We start from the raw sequence: 24,834 nt of genomic DNA, 5'->3' as shown, positions 1-24,834 counted from the left end.
CGTTTTAATTTTAATCCCGTTTGATTATTTTTTTGCCACGACCATAATCCAGTGAGGTGTACAACCCACAAACATTATCCACGGAGTTTCTCGCCGGATCTTCTCAGCGGGTCGCGTTTCCGTTCCGGTGGTAGATTCTACGAAACACTGCTCTTGCTAAGGCTAATGTTAGCAATGTCACCAGGTTAGAGCCCCGTGAGCTCACCTACTTGTTCATTGAATCTACTATGACCCCTCGAGGTCACTAGAATAGGTAGGAAAACAAAAGGTGTAGGTACGTAGAAATCTGATACATTGCAATACTAGCTATCGGATTGGCACAATCACGGCTTTATGCTAATAATAAGTATATATTCAGCACGATGCTCACAAATAATTACCCCGACAAAGAAATAACATCGTTTAATAAAACAAAACCCGTAAAAAAAGCCCACACCGATACTAACTCTGCGCGTAATTCTGCCGCGATGCAGATCCAGGATACATTCCACCTTTTTATTGATGAGTGGCTACCGGAGCTCACAGCGCGATTGCCGCGACCCACTCTGAGAGACGAGGTCTCGATTATATAGTATAACAGTAGTATTCACCATTGAATTCAGAATGCACTACCAGTGCGAGATTACATTACGCCTTAACACCCGTAAATACATTAACTAGATAACCATATTTCGGAATAAAATAAAATATATATTTTTAATTATTCTTACGTATCTCCTACAATGTTCATCTAACATTTGCAAGCTGAGACTTATAATTTAAAAACTAACTGAATTACATCGTCCAGTCGACTAATTAGACTCGACCCTAATCAGCATCTTTTGTGTCTGCGTGCAGATAAGACTTGAGTGGTGTAGTAAATGATGCGATAGAAAAAACAACAGCTTAACGAGACAAGTTCTTATATTTGTGAGAAAAAGCAAAAAGCGGGTGGAAACGGCTGGCAAGGCTTGTTTTATTAACACTATGCCCCCTTGGTTAGCTTTGGCTGGTGGCAGGCCATGGCAGCCGACGTCACGTCCGTTACAGAAAGTTTGGGGCCAGACTTGGATGCTAAACTTAATGGTTGCCACTAAGTCTAAGAAAGTAGTCGGATAAAGTTACGCTCAAACAGTAAGATTTTTTAAGGCATTTTATGACGTGGTAACTAAGACCTTTAGTTCAAGTCTTAATTTAATGAAAACTTTTTTATATGAAAAATGATATTATGAAATGAAATGAAGTTGATTAATATGAATGGCATGGGATGAAATGAAATGAAAACGAAATGAGATGAGACGGCATCGGATGAAATATAATCTCCGTGAAATGGTGGTCATTTACTGAGACTTTGTTTCATTTTCCCACATTTACTAGCACAGGTACTAATAGACCACCGCTATTGCACATTTAAACCTGAAGAAACACCAAATAGACAAAATAAAACAAATCACGCAACTTCACTCCTCGCGTTCCCACCAAAAAGTCCTCAAACAGTAAGTTTTTTTTAATGATCTGGTGACATAGACCTTTAGGTCATATCTTATTTGTCAAACAGTAAGATTTTTTTTAAGGGATTTTATGACCTGGTAACTGAGACCTTTAAGTCATGTCTTATTTTAATTTATATTCATATTTTTAAGAAAAAATATATTATGGAGTGAAATGAAATGAAGATGATTAATTTGAGACATTAATCAACTGGGATGAAATTAAATGAAAAGAAATGAGATGATATGGGATGAAATATAATCTCAGTGAAATGGTGGTCATTTAATAAGATTTTTTCAGTGGACTTTTTGGAGAATCCCGAGAAGTTACGTCCAGCGGCTTTGTTTCATTTTCCCACATTTGTGCACTTTCACAGATATTAAACAGTTAATAAACCACCATCATTACAAATTTAAACCCGAAGAAACACTAAATAGACAAAATAAAACAAATTACACTTCACTTCTCGTGTTCCCGCAAAATGTACTCAAACAGTAAGACAAAAATAATTCGCACAGATTACCATTTCTTTCCGCAATTTAATTTTTGCAGCTTGAAGGCTGAAATGGCCGTTATGTAGAATTTAAGAAACGCATTACTGCTTCACGTCAGAAATATAACTTTCTGACTTCATTTCTCAAGGCCTCAACAAAAAAATACTAGAAGCATATCGTTAGCAAGTCGATGATGGCAGTATGTCGCATGTCAATTTTTTATTTTAATTATAAATAATTCAATGAAATAGTTCAGAAGGCACCAATATTTATTTAAGTGAATAAAACGAAAAACAATATTTAACTTTATTAATATAATTAACTACACAACACCGTTTCATAGTTCATACTTTTCCGTTAGCTCGGCGATATCTTGCTCGCTGCACTTCTCTTCGTTCCTACAGTACTCCAATAGATTTTTTAGATCTGTAATTTCAACACAATTATTATTATTTTATCGACTTAAGCTTGAATTTTTTTTTCTACCTAATCTCTGTGCTACAAGCTGAAATAGACTTGAGAGGCTATTTCAGCTTCACCCTAACGTGTGTAGGTGAGCTCACGGGGCTCAAACCGGAGTGTTGCTAACACTGATCCTAGCAAGAGTAGTGCTTCGCAGATTCTACCACCGGATCGGAAACGCGACCCACTGAGAAGATCCGGCGAGAAACTCAGTGGGCTGTGTCTATGGGTTAATTCGCTCTTTGAGCCCTTCGTCGCAAGCGACGGGTTCGACGGGGACGGGTTAAGTGGTTACTGGAGCCTATAGACATCTACAACGTAAATGCGCCACCCACCTTGAGATATAAGTTCTAAGGTATCAAGTATAGTTACAACGGCTGCCCCACCCTTCAAACCGAAACGCATTACTGCTTCACGGCAGAAATAGGCAGGGCGGTGATACCTATCCGCGCAAACTCACAAGAGGTCCTACCATCAGTATTTACGCAAATTATAAAATTTTGCGGGTTTGATTTTTATAACACGATGCTATTCCTTCACCGTGGAAGTCAATCGTGAACATTTGTGAAGTACGTATTTCATTAGAAAAATAGGTACCCGCCTGTGGGATTCGAACACGGGTGCATCGCTCAACACGAATGCACCGGACGTTTTATCCTTTAGACCACGACGACTTCAAATGGAACTGGAAAATGGGCCTTATTGGGGCCGCGGACTCACGTCGCTTATCGGCGGCGGAGAGAAACATCGCCAGCGCTGAGAACCTCTTGACTTGGGTGAGCGCCGTGAGGTAGGCCGCGACTGTTCTGTGGCGGAAGCTGGGCGCGTGGTCGTGCAGCGCGCGGATGAGCTCCGACAGTACGTCGCTCTCCAGAGCGTTCGCGAACATCGACGGTATCCGGGACGGCTCTATGATCTGCGGCACAACACGTCATCTGATTCCAGGGTTGTCAATTTTTTTTTAAAGCCTGCCACGGAACGCAACTTTTGTGATCGGAGTCTGGCAACACGGTCTTAAGAAAAAACACTTGGGACTTTTTGGCGGGAACGCGTGAAGTTAAGCTTTATTTTGTCTATTTAGTGTTTGTTCAGGTTTAAATGTGTAATAACGGTGGTTTATTAACTGTTTAGTATCTGTGAAAGTGCACAAATGTGGGAAAATGAAACCTGAAATGACCCTCCAAAAAGTCCACTGAAAAAATCTCCGTAAATGACCACCATTTTACTGAGATTATATATTTCATCCCATATCATCTCATCCCATTTCATTTAATTTCCCAGTTGATTAATGTCCCAAATTAATATAAATATAAATAAATATAAATATAAATATTTACTAACAATCACGCCACGTTAACTGGTCCCGTGCTAAGTTCGTAAAGAACTTGTGTTACAAGTACCAGATAACGGAAATAAATATAATATTTTTATTATACACATACATATATTTAATATACACACATAACCCTGGAAAGACATTTATATTTATCATACAAATATCTTCCCTTGGCGGGATTCGAACCCGCGACCCCCTTGTGTAGTGACCATGTCACTTACCACTACACCAGACGGCCGTTTGAAACGTTTAATCGTCTTCATTTCATTTCACTCCATATTATCATTTTCCATAAAAATAAGAATGTAAATCAAAATAAGACCTGACCTAAAGGTCGTAATAACCAGGTCATAAAATCTCTAAAAAAAAAAAGAAGACGACTCACACTCAAATAATATAACCAGGTCATAAAATCTCTAAAAAAAAAAGAAGACGACTCACACTCAAATAATAGCTTCTGATCTCGTCTTGACCTTTGAGGTACTTCCACTGGGACATGAACTGAACACTATTGACGGGCGCCACCAGTTTCTGCACATCCTTCTCCGTAGCCACTGCCTCCGATATCAACTTCACCGACTCAGGACTAGATATGTCACCTGCACCCTTATCGTTGACTGTTCCAGTTTTATTCGATTCATTGTTAACTGTTTCATCGGGCTGATTTACCTCGTTCTCTATTAAATTTAGATGAGACAATAACTTCTCTGTTGTCTTACCCAATTGTATCTCGTGAATTGGAATCGTTTTAAGTTGCCTCTGAAAAAAGTTTTTAATCAATTAAGTAGAATGCTTTTATAAATGGATAAATTACATACGGTGACCTCATTCCAAGTGATTCCTATTATGTTGTGCAGATAGTAATATATATCTATACATATAAAAAAATTGGAGTGTCTGTTGTGTTGTGTCTGAAATAACCGCTTTTTATTACATGCATATGAATATATGTGCGGTACATACACCAAAATAACATTTTTTACAATTTTTGTCTGTCTGTCTGTTTGTTCCGGCTAATCTCTGGAACGGCTGGACCGATTTTGACGGGACTTTCACTGACAGGTAGCTGATGATAAAAGGAGTAACTTAGGCTACTTTTTTAGACTAGCTTCACCTCGCGGCGTCACCCGCGATATGACAATAACCGCGGGACTCAACTACTCAATAATAAAATTTAATGTTTCCGAAGCGAAGCGAGGGCGGGTCGCTAGTATATATGTAAAAAAACAAGACACCTGCACTCAACCCGTGAACCTCAAAACTTGATCCCCAATACCAAATATCTCTTACAAGACACAGACCAGACTTGATGATATCTACATGAGCACAGATGTCAACCACTCGAACTCGCTTAGTAAGAAAAAATGTATTATTATATGTGATATTTTTATCACTTACATTTTGAAACCAGATGAAACACATAAAAGGCACAATGAAAAAGAGAGATTAAAAAGAGACAAACATATTTACATAAGTAGGCTTTATAGAGACAATGACACACAATATATCAGAATTATTTTATGTTTATTTTTATTGCTATTATGTCCAAAGAGTGTAATTACCTAGTGTCAAGTGGTATACAGTGATATGCGTATACAGACAACATAACCCACCCTGAGAGACGAAAGAAGTCATATTGCATTTAAAGTTACAAGACATTATACAAGACTGTCCCTTCTTCTATGTGGAAGGCATGATGCCTGTAACAACCCGAGAGCTTACGATAAGAGACAATACCCCAAACCACCAGTATAGTTAAGATATTTCTGAGATAAAGATAGTATGATTGTTTTGTAACTAAATAAGATCTTAATAAGTTCTAGAGGTAATTATTGCATCATCATTTTGGGGTCATCGGTCTTGTAAATCACTTGTGATAGTATAAGAAGTAGGGTGAATACATTGATCCTTTATCTTTCATGATGATCAACAACAAAAAACATTGTGATTTCTACAGGCTCCTGTTGTTCAATTTCAATAATTACATTATAATATATTTTTTTCATAATAAAACTAAATCAAGCCTACCTTAGATCTCAAATGTGGTGGTTTCTTCACTGGCTTCAATACAGTAATTGCTTCACCCACTCCTTCCCTCCAAGTATCCACAATAGGTTCTTGCTGCTCAGTGACATCATTGGACACTTGCACGATTTTTTGTTCCGAGCACTTTGGAGATACCGGTTTGGCTTCCATCATTGGAGTAGATAACGGTGATGACTTTGATTTTGTCTGAAACATATTTTTTTCTTTCCAATATCTTATTAATGACTTAAAGATCAACACTTTCTCATCCACAAATTTTAACCCAAGGCTGCTTAATACAGGCTGTATTGTAAACCTTTCGCATCAGCGACAAAGAGATAATTTATACATGTATATATAATATTCACTTAATATTAATTCAAGCCAAATTAAAGCTTAATCTGCAAAGCTAAGTATCATTTTACTACTTAATTTAAATTTGGAAAATAGTTATAGCTAATTAGCTTCCTTCATGTGTCTTTTGTGAACTATAGTTCAGAGTAATTTCCAAACATACACAGCTTATAAATAGATTTACTCTAAGCTATCAAATTCAATATGTTAACTATTCGTTCAAGCTATGGAACTTTTTATTGTATGTGATCCGACACACATTTGGCAAGTTTTTTTTAACAGCAAAGTTGGGTAGATGATCTCTATCCATATTCCATGAAGTCGAGACCTCGACATTGTGTTTTAAGGCATAGCGTTCCTTAGAGTGTCTATGGACCTAGAGGTAGGCCGTGAGCGCATCTGCCCATCTGAGCCCAAAAAAAAAAACTTACCCCTTTTGTCCCCATCCTAGCTCTTATGGCGTCTAGCTGTTTCCTAGCCGCGCTGTTGTGAGGTTCAATCTGGAGTACTTGAGCGAGATCCTGGGACGCCGACCGCAGCGAGCCCAGCCTCTCCCGGGCGGTGGCTCGGCGTTGCAGCGCCTTCACGTACGTTGGGTCGAGGCGAAGGGCTTCAGTGCAGTCCGCTTCTGCTTGGTGAAGGCTGGAAACGTAAAACGGAACTAGCGTACGTGTATCAAGGCGATGGTGATGTGCCTGCATCTTGGGGACTTATACCTCACTTTAGAAGGCCCTATACTTTCATCATAATTCTCCTGCCCTTCTCCCAGTCATCTGGGCTCGGCGCAACATATTTTCCCCTTCCACACTCCTCTATCATATACCATTTCTTTGCTCACTCCCCTCTTACACATATCGTCTTTCACGCAATACATTTTTTCTCATTATACTTTCGATTTCGGTATTGTCAATTAGCTGACCTGGCGATTTTTTTTCCGCCTTAGAGGCAATAAATAAGCAGACTTTTGATTTTATCAAGGTCAATTTTTTATTTGGATAATTAATGTAAATTAAAAAAGCAAGTATTTTAATGATTCTTTATTGACCATGTATTTGAGTGCATGGGTTCCACTCTTTAGTGAAGCACCTTGTGATAGACGAAATTGTTCGTTTTATTATCAGGTGCAAGAGCAAATAACGCAGATTTTCTTCAAACCCGTGAACATGCCACAAAATTCTCTCTAGTTTAATTAATCAAACAAAGTTCACCTTTCCCCTTCCCTCATTTTTATTTTATTTTTTATTGCCCTTGTAGGCAGACGAGCATACGGCCCACCTGATGGTGAGTGGTTACCGTCGCCCATGGACTTTAGCAATGCCAGGGGCAGAGCCAAGCCGCTGCCTATTCCACTGCTAAAGGACCACTTTTCAATTTTGGAATTATCTTATATCGATACATAAATACATTCTGAAATGTTGAACTTACCTATCCTTCTTCAAGTAACAAAACCCTCGATTAGCAAAGTATATGGCATCATCTTTGACGAGTTCAATGGCTCTGTTGTAGCACGATATTGCTTCATCCCACTTCTCTTGTTTCACAAATGTGTTACCCTAGAAATAAAAACCCTCTCTGTTCAACATGAGGTAAAATCTAATAGGTACATTTTACACAAATACACAGTAAAGCATGAAAGAGGAGTGCATGCGGCAGAGATGCGAATGTTGAGATGGATGTGTGGAGTGACAAGAATGGACAAGATAAAGAATGAGTATCTCAGAGGAAGTGTGAAAGTGGCTCCGGTAAGCAACAAATTAAGGAGCGGACGGTTAGCGTGGTATGGACATGTGATGCATAGAGAGAAGATGCATGTGACTAGGAGATGTATGGAAATGGTATTGCAAGGTAGAGGGGGAAGAGGATCGAAGAAGACATGGTGTGAATGACGATATGAGAGAGAGAGGAGTGAGTGTTGAGATGACGGCTGATAGAAGAGAATGGAAGAGAAAAATTAGCTGTGCCAACCCCATCTAGTAGGATAAGGTGGAGAAAAGGAAGAAGGTACATTTTACACTAAATGAAATATAAAAATTTTCACTGTAATTGTCAAACTTGCAAATTTATTTCTATTCTTTCGCTCAAAACATTATGGTATCTGTTATGTTTGGCATTTTGTCAGAGACCAGTGCAAATTTCCGATTAATTGCAAAACAGAATTTCAAGTCAATTACTTTAGGTTGAGATTTTAATTTAACAAAATAGTGGAAGAGTGTGTCAGGAGCCTCCATACATTAATTAATAATTCTGCCATTTCTGTTGCAAAGCAGTAGTAGAGGATATAAGGTTAGTATATGATATATCATTGAATTAAACCCTTGTTACTATTTATAGTTAGCTGCTTGAGCTCAAATAATTTAAATAAACAGTATAAGTTTAAGAAAGCAAAAAATATTTTGCACTAAGTTTTAAAGTAATCAAAGCTATTTTCTTTTACATACTAGCAGAGAAGTAATGGCTGTGAAATGTAATTGTAATTATGGTACAAGTTTCATTAGCACAAACACTACGATATCTTACCCTCTCCTTCTCATATTGTGCCTCTTCTCTCAATTTCTCCTGTTTCACCTGCTGACTCATCTTGCCGTCTAACGAAGCTGGACCAATGTCTGCAATCTCCACGTCTTTGCATGCTTTGTCCTGAATAAATCCAAACACACCGATGGTTAGGTTTTGGGATTTTAACAATATGGGGCACATCAATACCCATATTGAATAATTAATAAATACTAAACAATCTACAAATCTGTACGCAAATTAGAGTGTACTTTTGATAAGACATGTTCTTCTGTTATTAGTGTTACACTCTCATTTGCCACATAAATACGTGGTTCAGTTACAAGCAGCCAGTATTATCTGGCAAGTTTAAGCATACTACAACATGCATTTGTTAACTATACCATTCGTAGTAATTTAACATTATCATTAATCACTACAGTTGGTACGTGTTTCACAAAATTTATCTTATATACATACTCACAGCATCAAATTTCTCCCATGCCTGATAATCTGATGCAGAGATTCTCTTATCTTGTTTCTTTTTGGCTACCAATGGTTTGTCCTTTTTGATTTTGCTTCGAACCGGTGGCAAATCCTAATTGATTAAAAACACATTTAAAACATTTTACAGCATTGTTATTGTTTTTTTTTTGCCGAAACTGGTGAATGAGCTAACAGCCCACCTGATTTTAGTAGTTACCAGAGTCCATAGACATCAACAACATAAATACTATCACCCACCTTGAAACAGGAATTCTAAATCCCAGTTCTACAGAACTATGGCTGCCCCACAGCTTCTTTCTAACCAAAATGCAGTACTACTTTGTGACAGAAATAGGTAAGGTCTTAGTGTACCCACCTGTGCAAACTCACAAGCTACCCAACCACCACTAATTTTACAAATTCTAATTTTGGCAAGTTTGGTTTCAGTTACACAATATTAATCCATCACCGTGGAAGTCATTTGTGAAAGTCTGTTGATAGTTACCATTATTAATGGTAGTGTTACTTATTGAGAGTTAACAATTTTCGTTATGCTGATTAAAGAATATCGAACACTTAACTTTTAACACTTTTATTAATATCTTTAATATTTTGAGTGTATATGATATGCAAATAAACATTATGAGTATGAATGTAATTAATGTGATATGCACTCTTTCATTCACCTTTTAATTGCTTTACAAAGTATGTTATGTAGTTCCATTACTATCCTTTTACTGGGTGATAACATTCGATGTTGTGATGTCTATCAAATATCTTATGTTGTACAATGCCTACCCGCCTCAATTTTTTTTGTTATATCAATATATTTTCATTAAAAAGATCTTTGTAAGGCTTTCTAAGGCTTATTTTATAGTTACTTGGTCAGTTCATGTTTTATATTGCACAGAGACAGAAGCCAAGCACATGCTGTTGGCATAATCTATCATTTAATACTATATGCATACTTCAAAATTTTCATACACAGAAGAAAAACAAAATAATTTGTTCATGTTACTAAAACTAGGCAGACAAAAGTATGCATTAATAGAATAGATAATTATAATTGTTCTTTAAGTATATGAAGCTACCTGTTGTGGGCTCATATCAAAGTTGCAATACACTCTGAATTCACATTGAAAGGTATTTTATAGTTTCAATACAAACATTCTATAAGCATGCTTTATGTGCTAATATTTGCAAGCGAAACTTAGAAATGAACTAAAAAATACAAAAACAAAGATATACTCTTTAGGTTATTCAACCCATACAAGTACTATAGATTCATTCTCTGAATTGTATGAATACAGATAAATAAAGTAAAATAATACATTGAACAACTATATACGTTATCTGTATCGCGAAATAACTGTAAACCTGTTCATATTGCCCATTAATTGCTGCTTCTTTTCTCTTCATTTCGGTCTCCCAATTAAGCAGGTCACTCATGTAACTCTGTACTGTTTTCGCATTATCGCGTACTTGTTTTTGTACTTCGAATGCTTTTTCCATAATCTGACGCCAGTTTATTATTATTGAATACCTTATTTTAGTCCTTGTTTGATCGATAAACGTTTCGAGATTCCTAGACCCTCGCGAACAAACCACGAACAAACACTTGAGAAACGTCAGATTCCAAACAAATTTGATTGTCATGGCAATTTTGGGGTTGCAGTGGATAAAATAACGAATGTACTAAAAAAGTTCCGATTTGACTTTATTTTGATTAAAAATACTTTCTTGTCGCTTAACAGGCCGTTTTCCAATTACAGCACAAGAGCGCATTATGCGGCATAATGCTCAACTAAGCTTCAGCATAATTCGGCATTGTGCGTCACTGAGTCGCATTATGCTCTGTAATTGGAAAACTACCATTAAGTAATGGTTAATTACAGAGCATAATGCGCCATAGTGTGCAAATATCATTGTTTGCACTCTTTTTTATTATATATTTTTTTGTTATCTTATTTTTTTCTCTAATAGTTATAATAGAGGTTGACACAATAAAAAAAAACAATATGTTTACTGTGTAAGAATTTTTAAAAACTAAGAAGTATTACAAATCTGAGGATGGTATAATAAGTACCTATGGAGCACTGACATTATGCTCTGTTATGGGCCCGTAATGACTTACGCGAGTGTGGTGTTCGATAACGCGGCCCGCACCCACATAGACACCCTCCAATCCATACAATCTGTCCAACAATACTGTCCTGTTGAAACTGGAAAGGCTTCGGAGCCACCAGTAATCCCTCAATCATAAAAAAAAATCTATTAGGTAGAAGTGATTTTATTAGATTATAAAGTGCAAAGCATACCAAACTTATATAATAATATCGAAGTTATAATATTTTAGTAGCTTTTCATATTTTTCAGCTTTTTTTTTGTAAATTTAGAAACTCTTAAAATGCTACAGTAAACAAAAACGAAACAATATTTGTACATGGGTTTTAAAAATACGCTTCACTGTGCTACGATCTAAATATGTATTTATGACTAGGTATAATTATGTTAAGGATGTAAATCGGTACCGTGGTAGGTAGCTGTCGTAAAACACAATAGGTATATTTGACTGATGCTTGAATCTCGCTAACAAAATTTTTAAGATAAGTTTCTATATTTACGACTTCCGAACCATAAATTTGGGCCGTGGATCTTCTGAGCGATTTCACACGCACGATAGAATATCTTCCCTTTTTCGTTATCCTCAAAGTACTTTAACTACTAGTAATCAAAACCATTCAAATTAATTACCGTAAAAATTGCTTTACCTCATAATGTTTACAATCTTTAGTCGAAGGTCCTTCACTGCTGAACAGAGGCTTCTCAAGGCCTCTCAGAAATAGTTGCTATCCTGCTCATGTTTATCATTATTAATTTTTTATTGAATAGATGGGTGGACGTGCTCATAACCCGCCTGGTGGCCCGCCGCACATCTACAACGTAAATGCCACCACCCACCTTGAGATATGAGTTCTAAAGTCTCAGTATAGTCACAACGGCTGCCCCACCCTTCAAACCGAAACGCATTACTGCTTCACGGCAGAAATAAGCGGGGTGATGCCTACCTACCTGTGCGGACTCACAAGAGGTCCTACCATCAGTAATTATGCAAATTATAATTTTGCGGGTTTGACTTTTATTACACGATGTTATTACTTCAACTGCTGGAAGTCAATCGTGGATATTTGTTACGTACGTATTTCATCAGAAAAATTGGTACCCGCTTGCGGGACTCAAACACCGGTGCATCGCAAGACACGAATGCACCGGACGTCTTATCCTTTGGGCCACGACGACTAATTAATCAAACCCTACCATATTTTAAACAAAGATTCTATAAATTCTACAAGTTTTTCTGCGGTTGACCTCGAACTTGCGACCGCTAAACACTACGTAACCATTTGTATAAACATAATTTTATAAACGACCCCTTTACATCAAACTAACGAAGTTAATTAATAAATCGCAGTCCAATATAACTATTGAAGAAGAAAACGCGAAACTCCCTGTCGTCGTCTTGGCGACATAAAAATACACACAATTTTTACTGGTGGTAGGACGTCTTGTGAGTCCGCGCGGGCAGGTACGACCACCCTGCCTATTTCTGCCGTGAAGCAGTAATGCGTTTCGGTTTGAAGGATAGGGCAGCCGTTGTAACTGTACTCGAGACCTTAGAACTTATATCTCAGAGTGGGTGGCGCATTTACGTTGTCGATGTCTATGGGCTCCAGTAACTATTTAACATCAGGTGGGCTGTGAAGCTCTTTCACCCATCTAAGCAATAAAAAATAAATAAATAAAACACGAAGATTTCAAAATCAAATCTCAATAAAATAGAAATACAGCCCATCTTACGCAGCAAAGAATAAAGCTTACTGTTACACAAATTAACTTCAAAATCTGTGTACCTAAGTGCTAAAAATGAAATAGCGAACAAACAAAAGACGTTACAATAAAATTATCGTAGATAGTCTGGGTGTTACGTAATTAAAAATTGACCTCGTGTTGATGTGATGTGTATTGATGTATCAATCAAATGTAAACTGATTATAATCATCACGATTTTATTATTACAACATTATTATGTTTCTTATTTTTGCTCTGACAGACCCGCAAGGAGGTTCCAACAATTAAAAAAATGTCTAGCCTAGATCTCGATAAAAGAAATTCGCTAAGCAGTGCATTGGCATTGTCAATATCTATCAGTGGCGATAGCTAATCATAACGACATGAGCTGTATGCACGTCAGTCATTTTAGTTGTGTTGGAACGATGGTCCTATTGCTGTTTCAAAACAGCAATCATATCTGTTTTATATTACATTCTGTTCAATGTACGATTTACCCCAAATTATGTACTTCTACCGACACAATCAAATGAATAAGTATTATATACATATTTTTATTTATTTACTAGCTGTTCCCGTCCGCTTCGCTAGCCATTTAAAATTAACATTATTATTTCTCACCCCCACAAAGATTCTCATCTTTTACGCTTCCGCAACTAGTATAGGGAGTCCAACAGTCATATAAATATTAGCCTATCCATTAAGTACATGTATTTTCTACATGGATACCAAGTTTCAAATCAATCGGATGCATGGTTCAGTAGTTATAACGGAACATCCGTAAAAACCATTGTAGATTTATATAATAAGTATAGATTTAAATTTATAAGCTGCTAGTTTCGGTTTTATTACATTATGCTATTTATTTACTTCGTCGTTTAATAATTCGTGAATACGTAAAATATTCCTGAATAGTCGGTAGCAGCTTTTAGAATTTGACCGCATGTTTGTTTGATATGAGTATACCGAGCTTCTTAACCTAGAAGCCACGACGACTACAAGGATCTCATTCTTTGGGCTGTTTTTCTTTCACAAACAATCTTCTTACGTCCTCTTTCTTCCTGTGAGTATTTTCATCACTTGTACAAAGAGGGCTTATTACGTGAAATACGATATGTGTAAAAGCGGAGTGAACCAAGAAATGGTATACGATAAAGGAGTATGGAAGGAGAAAAGATGTTGCGTCGACCCCATGTGACTGGGAGAAGGGCAGGATAATGATGATAATGATGATGTATATAAATAGCAAGGCAACTAGAAGATGATCGAGTTTTGCTCGGTATTTTTTTTTTTATATTTTGTGTTCTTTAGAAATTATATTTAAATACGAATTACATTTCAAGGACACGACCTTCAGCAATGAAGTATTCGACTAAGAAGAAGACGAATTACATATTGATATTATATTATTTTATTTGTTATTTTCTTTCAATAAACAAAAAAGTTTATGTTTAAGTTGGTTATCGATAAAGTTCATTATTGAAAACACGAATAAAACAACATTTTCTGAAAATAAATCGTAGCTAGATCGATGTATCGCCCCCGAAATCCACTTTATACTAAATTTTATTAAAATCGTTGGCGCCGTTTCCGAGAATCAGATTATATATATATATATATATTTATATACAAGAATTGCTCATTTAAAGGTATAAGATAAGATATGATGATATATTTAACAAAGCCCTTAAGACTCTTTATAGTCTTTAAAAGCCGTTGCAGGCTTTTCGTGGAAGAGGAAATGCCACGACCGGAACTTATGGCAGGATTTGGCGGAGGCCTATGCAAAAGCAAAACAATCTTAGCCGATGTCAAACGCAAAGAAATAAATAATGAATAGTATGTACATAAATATGAATTAAGGTTGTTAATAAAGGCTTCTATATCTTTATCTTTATAGTCTTTAATTCTGCAGATTTTTGTTAATCTGAAACGTGTTATTGCTCGTTCGCTTGATTCAGGAACGCGAAGTAAGAATACGAAGAGCGCAGAATCTGGGAATGTAAAAAAGATTCTGATGTTAAAAAAGAGATTATCCCGAACCGTAGGCAGCAGCTTGGCTCTGCCCCTGGTATTACTGAAGTCCATGGGCGACGGTAACCACTCACCATCAGGTGGGCCGTATGCTCGTCTGCTTACAAGGGCAATAAAAAAAAAGAACTATGAACAGTGGCAATTCGTATCTGGACATGTACTCATACATTCCTTCTAGGTCCGCTGAATGGTCGGATATACCTCGTCCTAGTAGACGCGTACTCCAAGTGGCTTGGGGTGTAGGCACGAGATGGCTTCCACATCTACTAGTGCGGTCATTTAAAGAATGTATGGGTACATGTCCAGATACGGATTGCCTCATACGGTAGTTACGGATAACGGTACTAATTTTTGGTCTCAGGAGTTTCTTAGTTTTTGTACACTAAACGGTATATCTCACATGACTTCGCCGGCATACCATCCGGCGAGCAACGGACAAGCCGAAGCTTATGTGAAAATTGTAAAAAAAAGGAATCAAAACTTGTTTGTTGAGTAGTACAAATGCTATGGAAAACAAAATGTTATGTTTAAAATAAATCTTAGTATGTCACTGGCCGTCTTGAGTCATGACTTGTCCCCATACGCGCTAACACAACAGTAACTAAAAACAGCCAATTGGTCAGTGTGTACCGTGTGGTTTTCTAGTAATACAAATCATTTCAACATACCGACACAAACATAGCTCTAGATAACGGTATATAGCTTCCGGCTCTGAAGGTGAGTGCTTTAGCCATGCACTCCATAGCGATACATAGATTCCTTTTGAATTTCACATCTTGATCATACCAGGGAGTCAGATATAGTTTGTCTCGCAATTGTTCGCTCTGTGAGAAAGAGAAATTGGTGTAGTCTACCATTGCTACTGAGGATAGCGCTCGGTAATTACCCCGGTCATCTTTCTCGTTGAACCCATCGCTTGCGACGAAGGGCTCGACGAGTAAATTAACCCTCAGACATAGCCCACTGAGTTTCGCGCCAGATCTTCTCAGTGGGTCGCGTTTCCGATCCGGTGGTAGATTCCGCGAAGCATTGTTTTTGCTAGGGTTAGTGTTGGTTACGTCGTCAGGTTTGAGCCCCGTGAGCTCACCTACTACTTAGTTAAGGTTACGCTGAAATAGCCTCTCAAGACTCTCGGCTTAGGTAGGAAAAAAAGAAAGGTAATTACTTATTCGACTGTTCAACTGAAACATGCTACTGCTTCGCACCAGAAATAGGACGGTAGTAACACAACATTCATAATATACAGAAATTTTGAACTGAGCTTAGCTTAACTAGAATCAGTAGGTACACAATGAAATAAATTACAAAGATGAGAAGTGACAAAATCTATTAGAAAAAGAAGAAAAAAAGGTAAGGTAATTACTGGTGGTAGAACCTCTTGTGAGTCCGCACGGGTAGGTACCGCCCTGTCTATTTCTGCCGTGAAGGAGTAATGCGTTTCGGTTTGAAGGGTGAGGCAGCCGTTGTAACTACACTGAGACCTTAAAACTTATGTCTCAAGGTGGGTGGCGCATTTACGTTGTAGATGTCTATGGGCTCCAGTAACCACTTAATACCAGGTAGGCTGTGAGATCGTCCACCCATATAAGCAATAAAAAAATTCTGAATTGAAACTGTCGAGGATTTAAAAGCAGTAGTAAATACCTAGTTGTTTTTATCAGTTCAGAAAAATAAAAATAGTTAAGCTCTAGACGGAATATAGTAAAATATCGAAGTGTCTACCTTCACACACTAAAGCCTTGTTCGGACTAGGCGAGTATTTTAGTCGAGTATCGAGTAATTTTGTGGCTAAACTATTCGCTACTCGCCCGAAAAAATAGAACAAAATGGATTAACTTGACTAAATTATTTACTAGCCTACTCGACTAAATTTTTGGTGCTCAGACACATTTAGCTATTACTCGGTACTCGACTAAAATACTCGCCTAGTCAGAACAAGGCTTAAGCTATACATTGCGTGTATTTTGAACTACGGCTTCGGCGGCTAATGAAAGATTTTCAACCGAACTGAGGCTTTTACTCCGTAAACTTGCGACTTAGAGTATACATATGTAGAAACGATTCAAGTTTCTCTCAATTATATTTTGTTCTGTGACAGCTGCCAACGTAAATACTTACTTTGGTTGTTAACTCATTAGCGCACCAACAGTAAAGGTATAGTTGGCCCAAAATGATAACTAAATAGCTGAGAGCTGCCCAGAACTGTGCGCTTACTGGTGACTCCTGTTCATGAAAAAAATGTGATTATTGAATGAATTAATGAATGATTTATTATATTTCAGACAACAACAAATCCATATGTGTACATAGTATCATTGAAACATACTTAGAATTACCAAAATCAATCAAATAAAAAAGATACATTTATCTATCTTCTCTGTATATAAAAATGAATTGCTGTTCGTTAATCTCACTAAAACTCGAAAACGGCTGGACCAATTTGACTAATTTTGGTCTTGAATTATTCGTGGAAGTCCAGGGAAGGTTTAAAAGGTGAGAAAATATAAAAAAGCTCGGAATTATATAAAAACAAAGAATTTTGTTTTTTCCTTTTATGTGCCCCCTTGATGTGTCTTTTATTTATCGATTGAGGAACTACGAAGTCTGCCGTGTCAGCTAGTTAAAAATAATTATCAGTTTAATACATTTCAAATATTCCATTCACTGATGCTTACTTCGAACCAACCATTATTATTATTATTATTATTTAGTCCGCAAGTGAACCATGGTACAATAATAATAATAATACTAAAATACTAAGAAAATAAGGTGATATGACGCGAATTTGAGCATTTGGTCCTAAGTTTTCATAATTTGTTGTAGCATGATTGATACTTCAACTTCCCGTCCAGAAAGCTGTACGGTCACGTCATGGTACCTTAGGGCTTCGGCACCCAGTAAAAGCTCCGTGAACTCAATCGTGAATTGTCCTTCGCTTACAATTACTAATTAATTTTTATCAAAACTCACCCCGGCCATCCGAAATCCTATGACACAAATCATGAACACAATACCGCCTAGATGAAAAAACGAATGTACTTGAAAAGTGCCTTCGCATAATTCTGAAAATCTGGAAATAAAAGTAGCAGGGTCATTAACTAAATCTAATCACAAATAATACTTACTTATGATGAGTTCACACTAGTCAGTATCAGGGTCCACAAATCACTAATGCGATGAGTCTTAAAGAGTTTGTATGAAAGGATTCTAAAACTTACGTTAATGCTAAAACTCTAACCATAACTTTCATTGAGGGGTTATTTATCTAAGAAGCTAAGTTTAACGTTCAAAGTGTCTTAAATAGTATCAAATAAGTGTATTTACTTATATAACTTCGTTTCTGACAATAGGCCTTATCAGAAGGGTCAAAGTCACTTAAAGAGCAATGGAGAGGGCTATTCTCAGATTTTCTCTGCGAAGTCGAATCAGTCACGAGAAGATTCGCAGAAGAACGAAGGTAACTGACGTAGCCCGAAGGATTCGAAGATTGAAATGGCAGTACGCAAGGCACATTGCTTATAGAGAACCGTAAGCCGCTGGGGCCGAAAAGTTCTCCAATGGTGACCGCGTGCCCGAAAGCGTAGCGTGCTTAGGCACCCACGAGGTGGATCGAAGACTTGCTAAAAGTCGCAGGAACCTGCTAGTTGCATGATGCGCAAGACCGGCTATTGTGGTGAACCTTGGGGGAGGGCTTATTCAACACTGGACGTGCGTGGGCTGTTAAAAAAACTATTTAAAGCACCGCACCTTACTATAGCTTGGTGCTGCTTGATACAGTCAATAAGAATCCCATTATTCTTTTCATGAAGTTCCGATCTGTTTCTTGATGATAAATCTGGTGATAAAGGTATTTCTTGTATCTGAAAACAGAGGGAGGGGGATTACGTTTTGGCGTCACTCTTTAAAATCAGAGAGACACAAAAGTAGGCCATTCGTTATCCATCATATCAATGGTACCAATAGCGTCACTTACCTGCTGTGTTTTTTTCATAATAATGTCGAGTTGAGCACAAGAGAACATCATCGTAGCCACCGTTATTGTGTCTACAGACATGAATAAAGCGGCTGATATGACCATCATCCAGAGTTCAACGACAAAAGTTATCTCATAGTTTGGGGATTTGCTTATATCAGTCGGTACCCTGGTAGGAAAAATGGAATAGTTCCTAGTATAGTAATATGATTGCTACTAGTTTTTAATTTTAGTGCTTTCAGTCTGTACATAATACGGTTAATTAGGCCTAAAAGAAACTTTATTTCAGTGCCTCTTAAGTTAAATGTATCACTGGCGATTATTTTGAGTAATCCAGATACTCTCTAGAGTTTGACTTCGCAAGATTAATTTTTATATTTAGTGATTCGAATCTAAATGCCATAGTATAAAAGAATGATGATAATTTGAAAACATCAAGCTAAATTGCAGAATGACATTGACAGTAATGTGTAGGATGAAATAGATCATACTCCCACTATTTCTCAGTATAGAAGATGTCCCAAGATGTCAAATATCAAGGGCACATACAAAAGTGCCTCTCAGCATTCGACATAACATATTGTAAAGATTCATATCACTGCAGATATCTATAGTAAAATCAATATACAGACCGGATGGATGGCTTAATGATGGAAACAATCCCATTAACGAAAATTATGTAAAGTGCAAAGACATTCAAGTGAAATCACTTTGTTTTTACAGCAACAATGAACGGGGCACTGGTATTTGTGGCTTTTTGTAACTTTTAATCAAGCCGGAAAGTACATTTGCTCCAAGTGGCTTATGATGAAACATACTGGCTTTGAAAGGTTATACATACGGAACGTAAATAGAGCATCTCTGAAACCGGTATTTTAATATGTATAGTTAATCTAATGTGTTGGGAAAACAATTTAGTTTTGAATTTAATAAAAAATTGTAAATTCAACGGCACCAAGCCGAAATATTCTTTCTACGATACACTTAAAAATAAATATATTAGCAAAACTACATTTTTGGAGCATATTTATTTAGTTATGTCGTGGTCAAAAAGTCAAATCTGCAATCAGTTGTCGTTTTCCGAGAAAGGTTTTCCGAGCGAGCCCGCACGGGTTGATACCGCCTCCATGCCTATTCCGACAGATGCTATTCAATAACATTGAGGCTTCGACCTAGTATCTCGAGGAGAATTATGGTAATTACTACGCGAAGGGTTCCGATAACGCCATACCACCAGATTGACTGTGAACTCATCTACCCCTCATATATTCCATGGCCTTACCACATTTCATTGAAGGGTAGCGTTCTTCCACTACCGATCAGCGATAACACTGTCCACTGCACAAGAGTAAAGCCCGTGAAACCCAATACACCTTTATATAGCTTATTTACTGTCCTCGAGTGGCTAAAGATGGTGCTGAAAAGATTACAAAACTATTTTTCTTGTCCGAATTCCTAATTTTATTTTGGTGGTGGTTTTTATTACAGTGTCTCACTTGTCCATCTAACCCGTTCCTTATGGGAAGCCTTGAGTTGATTGATTAGAAATAATAAGTGGAGGGTTTGGTTCAAATCAAAGTGAAGAGTTGTCAATGAAAAAAAAAAGCTCCCAAGCTATTGATATTAACCTCAGCATTCCCTCGGGTAAACTAAATTCATGTTTCAAAGTATTTTAGTTTTTTGGGTGCTATAGCTCTTGCTTATACAATAGTTACAGTGGTAGAATTGAGTGGGAAGCAAATACGATACGATTGCAAAATAAATCCAATTTTATTTTTAATTTTTTTATTGCTTTGAAGGGTGGGCGAGTTCACAGCCCAGACGGTTTTAAGTGGTTACTGGAGCCCATAGACATCTATAACGTAAATGCGCCACCCAACTTGAGATATATTATAATAAGTTCTAAGGTCTCAGTATAGTTACAACGGCTGCCCCTGCCCTTCAAACCGAAACGCATTACTGCTTTACGGCAGAAATAGGCAAGGTGGTGGTACCTACCCGTGCGGGCTCACAAGAGGTCCTACCACCATTAAATGATCAATAATCATTACGATTACAAAAAATTCTTGATTCTCTTAGCAGCCGGCAACGCCAAAGCGAATTTCGTTAAGAATTACAACTGTTTTGGTAAATTTTCATACATGAAACTAATTAAAAACCTACGCTTGATCTTCGATGGACATGGCCGTGAATAGTACGTCGTCCATGGAAGCGACGATTCGTTTTATCTTCATGAAGTTAAAGTAGAAACCAATTGCTTTACTGCAGCACGTTGTTTGGGTGAAGAACATGTACAGAGCGTCGGATACCGCTTTCAGATCCCCCCACATTAAACCGATGTAGATGCCTGGAAATAAGTGCATCTAATCTTAGTAAGGAAAACCTATAATGGAAAAGACAAGAAGACTATTGTACATTTTAAAAGATTTTAATTTTTATTGAACAGATACATCTTGACAAATCGGTCTTAATTTGGGTATGTGTTTACGAAACTGCATAATTATTATAGTGTGTTATGTTGGTACCACAAAGGACTTTAGTAATTTGGATACTGGCGACCTATTACTGAGACAACTGATAGCAAGGCCAAGTCGTCGTGGCCTAAAGGATAAGGCGTCCGGTGCATCCGTATCTAGCTATGCACCGGTGTTCGAATCCCGCTGGAAAGTATCAATTTTTCTAATGAAATTCGTACTTGGCAAATGTTCACGATTGATTTCCACGGTGAAGGAATAACATCGTGTAATAAAAATCAAACCCGCAAAATTATAATTTGCGTAGATATCTATGGGTTCCAATAAACAATTAACACCAGGTGGGCTGTGAGCTAGTTCACCCATCAAAGCAATAAAAAAAAATTGCAGATTCTCCTTGTCACCCATAATTATGAACGCAAGGTTCTGTGGCAGACTGTCAACTAATGTTGTTTTAATTAAATTCCCAACTCACCATTGAACACGAGGAAACAAAATTGAGATGATAACATTATCGATCTATAAATTAAGCTGAAGATCGAGGTTTTTTCAACTGGCCAGACCCCGCATAATGTCAGGACTTTTGACGGTACGAAGAGGAAACTTTTAGCGTTGGTTCTCATTGTTGTAAAACCTTCAAAAGGACCGATATTCGATCCTGTTAGATTTAAAGCAGAATATTTTACTGCACAAGCAAAAACATCAATGAATCAGGACTCGAATACAGAACTGTGAAACTAAGCAAGAGCTAGGATAAAGGAAGTCATTCGTTAATGTTCATTTCGCATCAACAATATTGAATGAAACATTTATTTTTCTGTTGCTGCAATATAAATAGTAGTGTCATTTCTAAAGGTCTTGTTTCACTAACATATTTTTGAACGTCTACTTATGCTGCATATTTTTACTATGTAATATAATACATGAGTTATCAACCGAATACCACCACTTTTTTCCTACCTATTCCTAAGGAGCTTTTTCAACTACACGCGGATCGGTAGATGAGCTCAGCCCTAGTAAAACATTGCTTCCCTGAATCCATCACCGGATCGGAATCGCGACCTACTGAGAAGATCCGGCGAGTAATTCAATGGGTTGTGTCTATGGGCGTATACCACCAAGAAGCAACACCACTTTGAACATTGCCTTTATTTCCGTTACATAATGTACCAAAATCAAATTTGTAGAGGGGTTCAGACTGCCGAAGAAGCTTCATGAACTTAACTCCTGTTCTTTGAGTATCAGGATAAATTATCCTTGAAAATGTCTTTATCTACGTGGCTACGTGATATAAAAGACTTCTTTGTAAATGTACTTAAAGTTAGATATCTAATCAATTTTAGTATAGTTCTTAATGTGCACGTATTAAATAAATTAACAAAAAATCGTCCACACATCTGTGAAATTAAAAAAAAAAAAAAAATAGTAATAATCGGAATTCAACTAAAGTTAAGTTTAGTTACGTTAATTAAATTTCATTATAATATTATATTCTTATAATTAAAGAACTTACTGCTTTCACTTTATCATCGTTCCTTTGATGTGTGATCTCACAGCCCAACACATTTAAGTTTACTTATTTTTCGAGATTTTTATTATTAAATAGTATTTTTTTGACACGCAACCTACAAATTAACAAATATTCTTAAACGCCCTTTAAATTTAATTGCATTGTAAAACTAGTTGAAATTCAGCAAGCACTTTGTTAATAACATTATAACTGTCACGAATTAAAACTTTTATTTTTAATCACACAGTACTAAGCGATGCGGCCATTAAAAGTGCGAAGTACAATTACTGTTTACGTGAGTGGAAAACTTTAATTATTATGTGCATAGCAGCCCTGATCCACTGCGTTGCAGATAATTTCATTTTTCCATACTGATTTCCAATTCCATAAATAATTCGAAGGTACTTGAAATATTTTTTTTGGAACCGGTGGTAGAGTTAACATTGTTATTTATATTTTGACATTCAACAAGTGTGTTATGCTGACATCTAAGTTGAAGTAAATTATTTTGAATTTGAATTTGAATTGTATTTTCTTCGGTTTTCGCGACACAGAAGTAGACTTAAAAGTTGGAAAATAAAACTATTTTTACTTACAAATAATTAAAATTATTTACAACTTTCGCGTTCGTTTCGTGGTGGTATAGAATTGTATTATAGTAGATATATATTTATATGGTGGTAGGACCACTTGTGAGTCCGCGCGGGTAGGTACCACCACCCTGCCTATTTCTGCCGTGAAGCAGTAATGCGTTTCGGTTTAAAGGGTGGGGCAGCTCTTGTAACTATACTTGAGACCTTAGAACTTATATCTCAAGGTGGGTGGTGTATTTACGTTGTAGATGTCTATGGGCTCCAGCCACTTAACGCCAGGTGGGCTGTGAGCTCGTCCATCCATCTAGCAATTAACTATTAATAGTTTTTTATCTTCTCGATCATGTAAAAGTTAACTCAAATTTGTATGGAGTTGGAACAGCGCCCCTAGCGGCAAACTTAGGGAAGCTAAAAATTAAAAAAACTCGCACTAAGCAAACTGGTCTGATACCAGTGCGATGGTAAAAACGAAATGAGGGGGGTCATTAAAGAGCTCAAGCCAATTCTATGAACTTCAGTAAGCACTTCACACCAGATTGCAAATTCATGTGAAAATCTAGCCAAAATCTGCCTACTGTTGTTGCAAAGCAGTAATGTTTTCCTGCTAGAAAAATGAGATCGATAGGTATTTCTCTGAACACCATCGGGACAGTTCATCGAAGGCTCTAAAAACAGACTAAAAGCATCTTTAGAGTGATTGCATCTTGCGATCACAAAGAACTAATTGAGCAAAACCAAATCAAAACCGCTCAGTCAATCGAAGGTCAGATCAGAAATTCTGAACAGTAATCCCTCATTTTGATTGGTTCCGGACAGTGGGAGGATCTGATTATGAATAATTACCGTTTATATTATCATCTATCATCATTCTGTGATGTAAATTTAACTGTGATTAATGATTTTGTTTATTGTAATTAGTGTAAACATTACGGATTGGAAGAGACCTTGAATAGTGACCTTTATGACACGTTTGATGCAAATGAAGTTTCTCTCACATGTTTGGTATCTCGTGATATCTATGAGCTGTTCAGGGGATGATTGTTATGCGATATTCCAATGACCTTATGGATGCCTAGTTCTACTGTGGGCCAGGCATTTTGTTAGAATCCCACAATTAGGAACAACCATGTTACCTGGGTTTGTGGCGAAACACTCATGAGTCCAAATTGAAGGATAAGATAGCCGTTGTGCATTACGATTGAGATTTCAACCTCATGCCTGAAACTGAATGACAGCTTGAGGTTGCTCAAAAACCAGTGCCATAAAAAGCGTGCATCATCC

General features: G+C 37.1%; 2 protein-coding genes across 5 annotated transcripts; both read right to left on the bottom strand.

Moving 5' to 3' along the window:
* Positions 1 to 2,212: 2,212 nt before the first annotated feature.
* On the bottom strand, positions 2,213 to 10,870 carry LOC693089 (TPR-repeat protein). 3 transcript variants are annotated; one of them, NM_001046842.1, is given in 10 exon segments: positions 2,257 to 2,301; positions 2,304 to 2,390; positions 3,147 to 3,342; positions 4,204 to 4,521; positions 5,791 to 5,994; positions 6,573 to 6,783; positions 7,567 to 7,694; positions 8,659 to 8,778; positions 9,119 to 9,232; positions 10,664 to 10,707. In NM_001046842.1, coding segments are annotated over 7 exon segments (1,204 nt in total). In that variant the 5' UTR covers positions 8,719 to 8,778; positions 9,119 to 9,232; positions 10,664 to 10,707; the 3' UTR covers positions 2,257 to 2,301.
* Positions 10,871 to 14,847: 3,977 nt separating this feature from the next.
* Or-10 (olfactory receptor 10) lies at positions 14,848 to 23,297 on the bottom strand. Of its 2 annotated transcripts, none has more exons than XM_021347993.3 (9): positions 22,964 to 23,297; positions 21,140 to 21,323; positions 20,259 to 20,393; positions 18,977 to 19,145; positions 18,751 to 18,863; positions 17,974 to 18,073; positions 17,122 to 17,226; positions 15,672 to 15,827; positions 14,848 to 14,963 (listed from the first exon to the last, which is right to left on the bottom strand). In XM_021347993.3, exons 2-9 carry the CDS (start codon positions 21,304 to 21,306, stop codon positions 14,907 to 14,909), a joined length of 1,002 nt encoding a protein of 333 aa, XP_021203668.1. In that variant the 5' UTR covers positions 21,307 to 21,323; positions 22,964 to 23,297; the 3' UTR covers positions 14,848 to 14,906. The 2 variants fall into 2 exon arrangements, with proteins under 2 accessions (XP_021203668.1, NP_001104819.1); NM_001111349.1 differs by lacking the exon at positions 22,964 to 23,297 and adding an exon at positions 21,926 to 22,073 and having other exon boundaries at positions 14,907 to 14,963.
* Between the last annotated feature and the right edge of the window lie 1,537 nt (positions 23,298 to 24,834).

The sequence above is a fragment of the Bombyx mori genome, chromosome 19, assembly GCF_030269925.1.
Source record: "Bombyx mori chromosome 19, ASM3026992v2".
NCBI lineage: Eukaryota > Metazoa > Arthropoda > Insecta > Lepidoptera > Bombycidae > Bombyx > Bombyx mori.
Note: the sequence above shows the minus strand (reverse complement) of the source record. Positions and strands in the feature narration are given on the sequence as shown.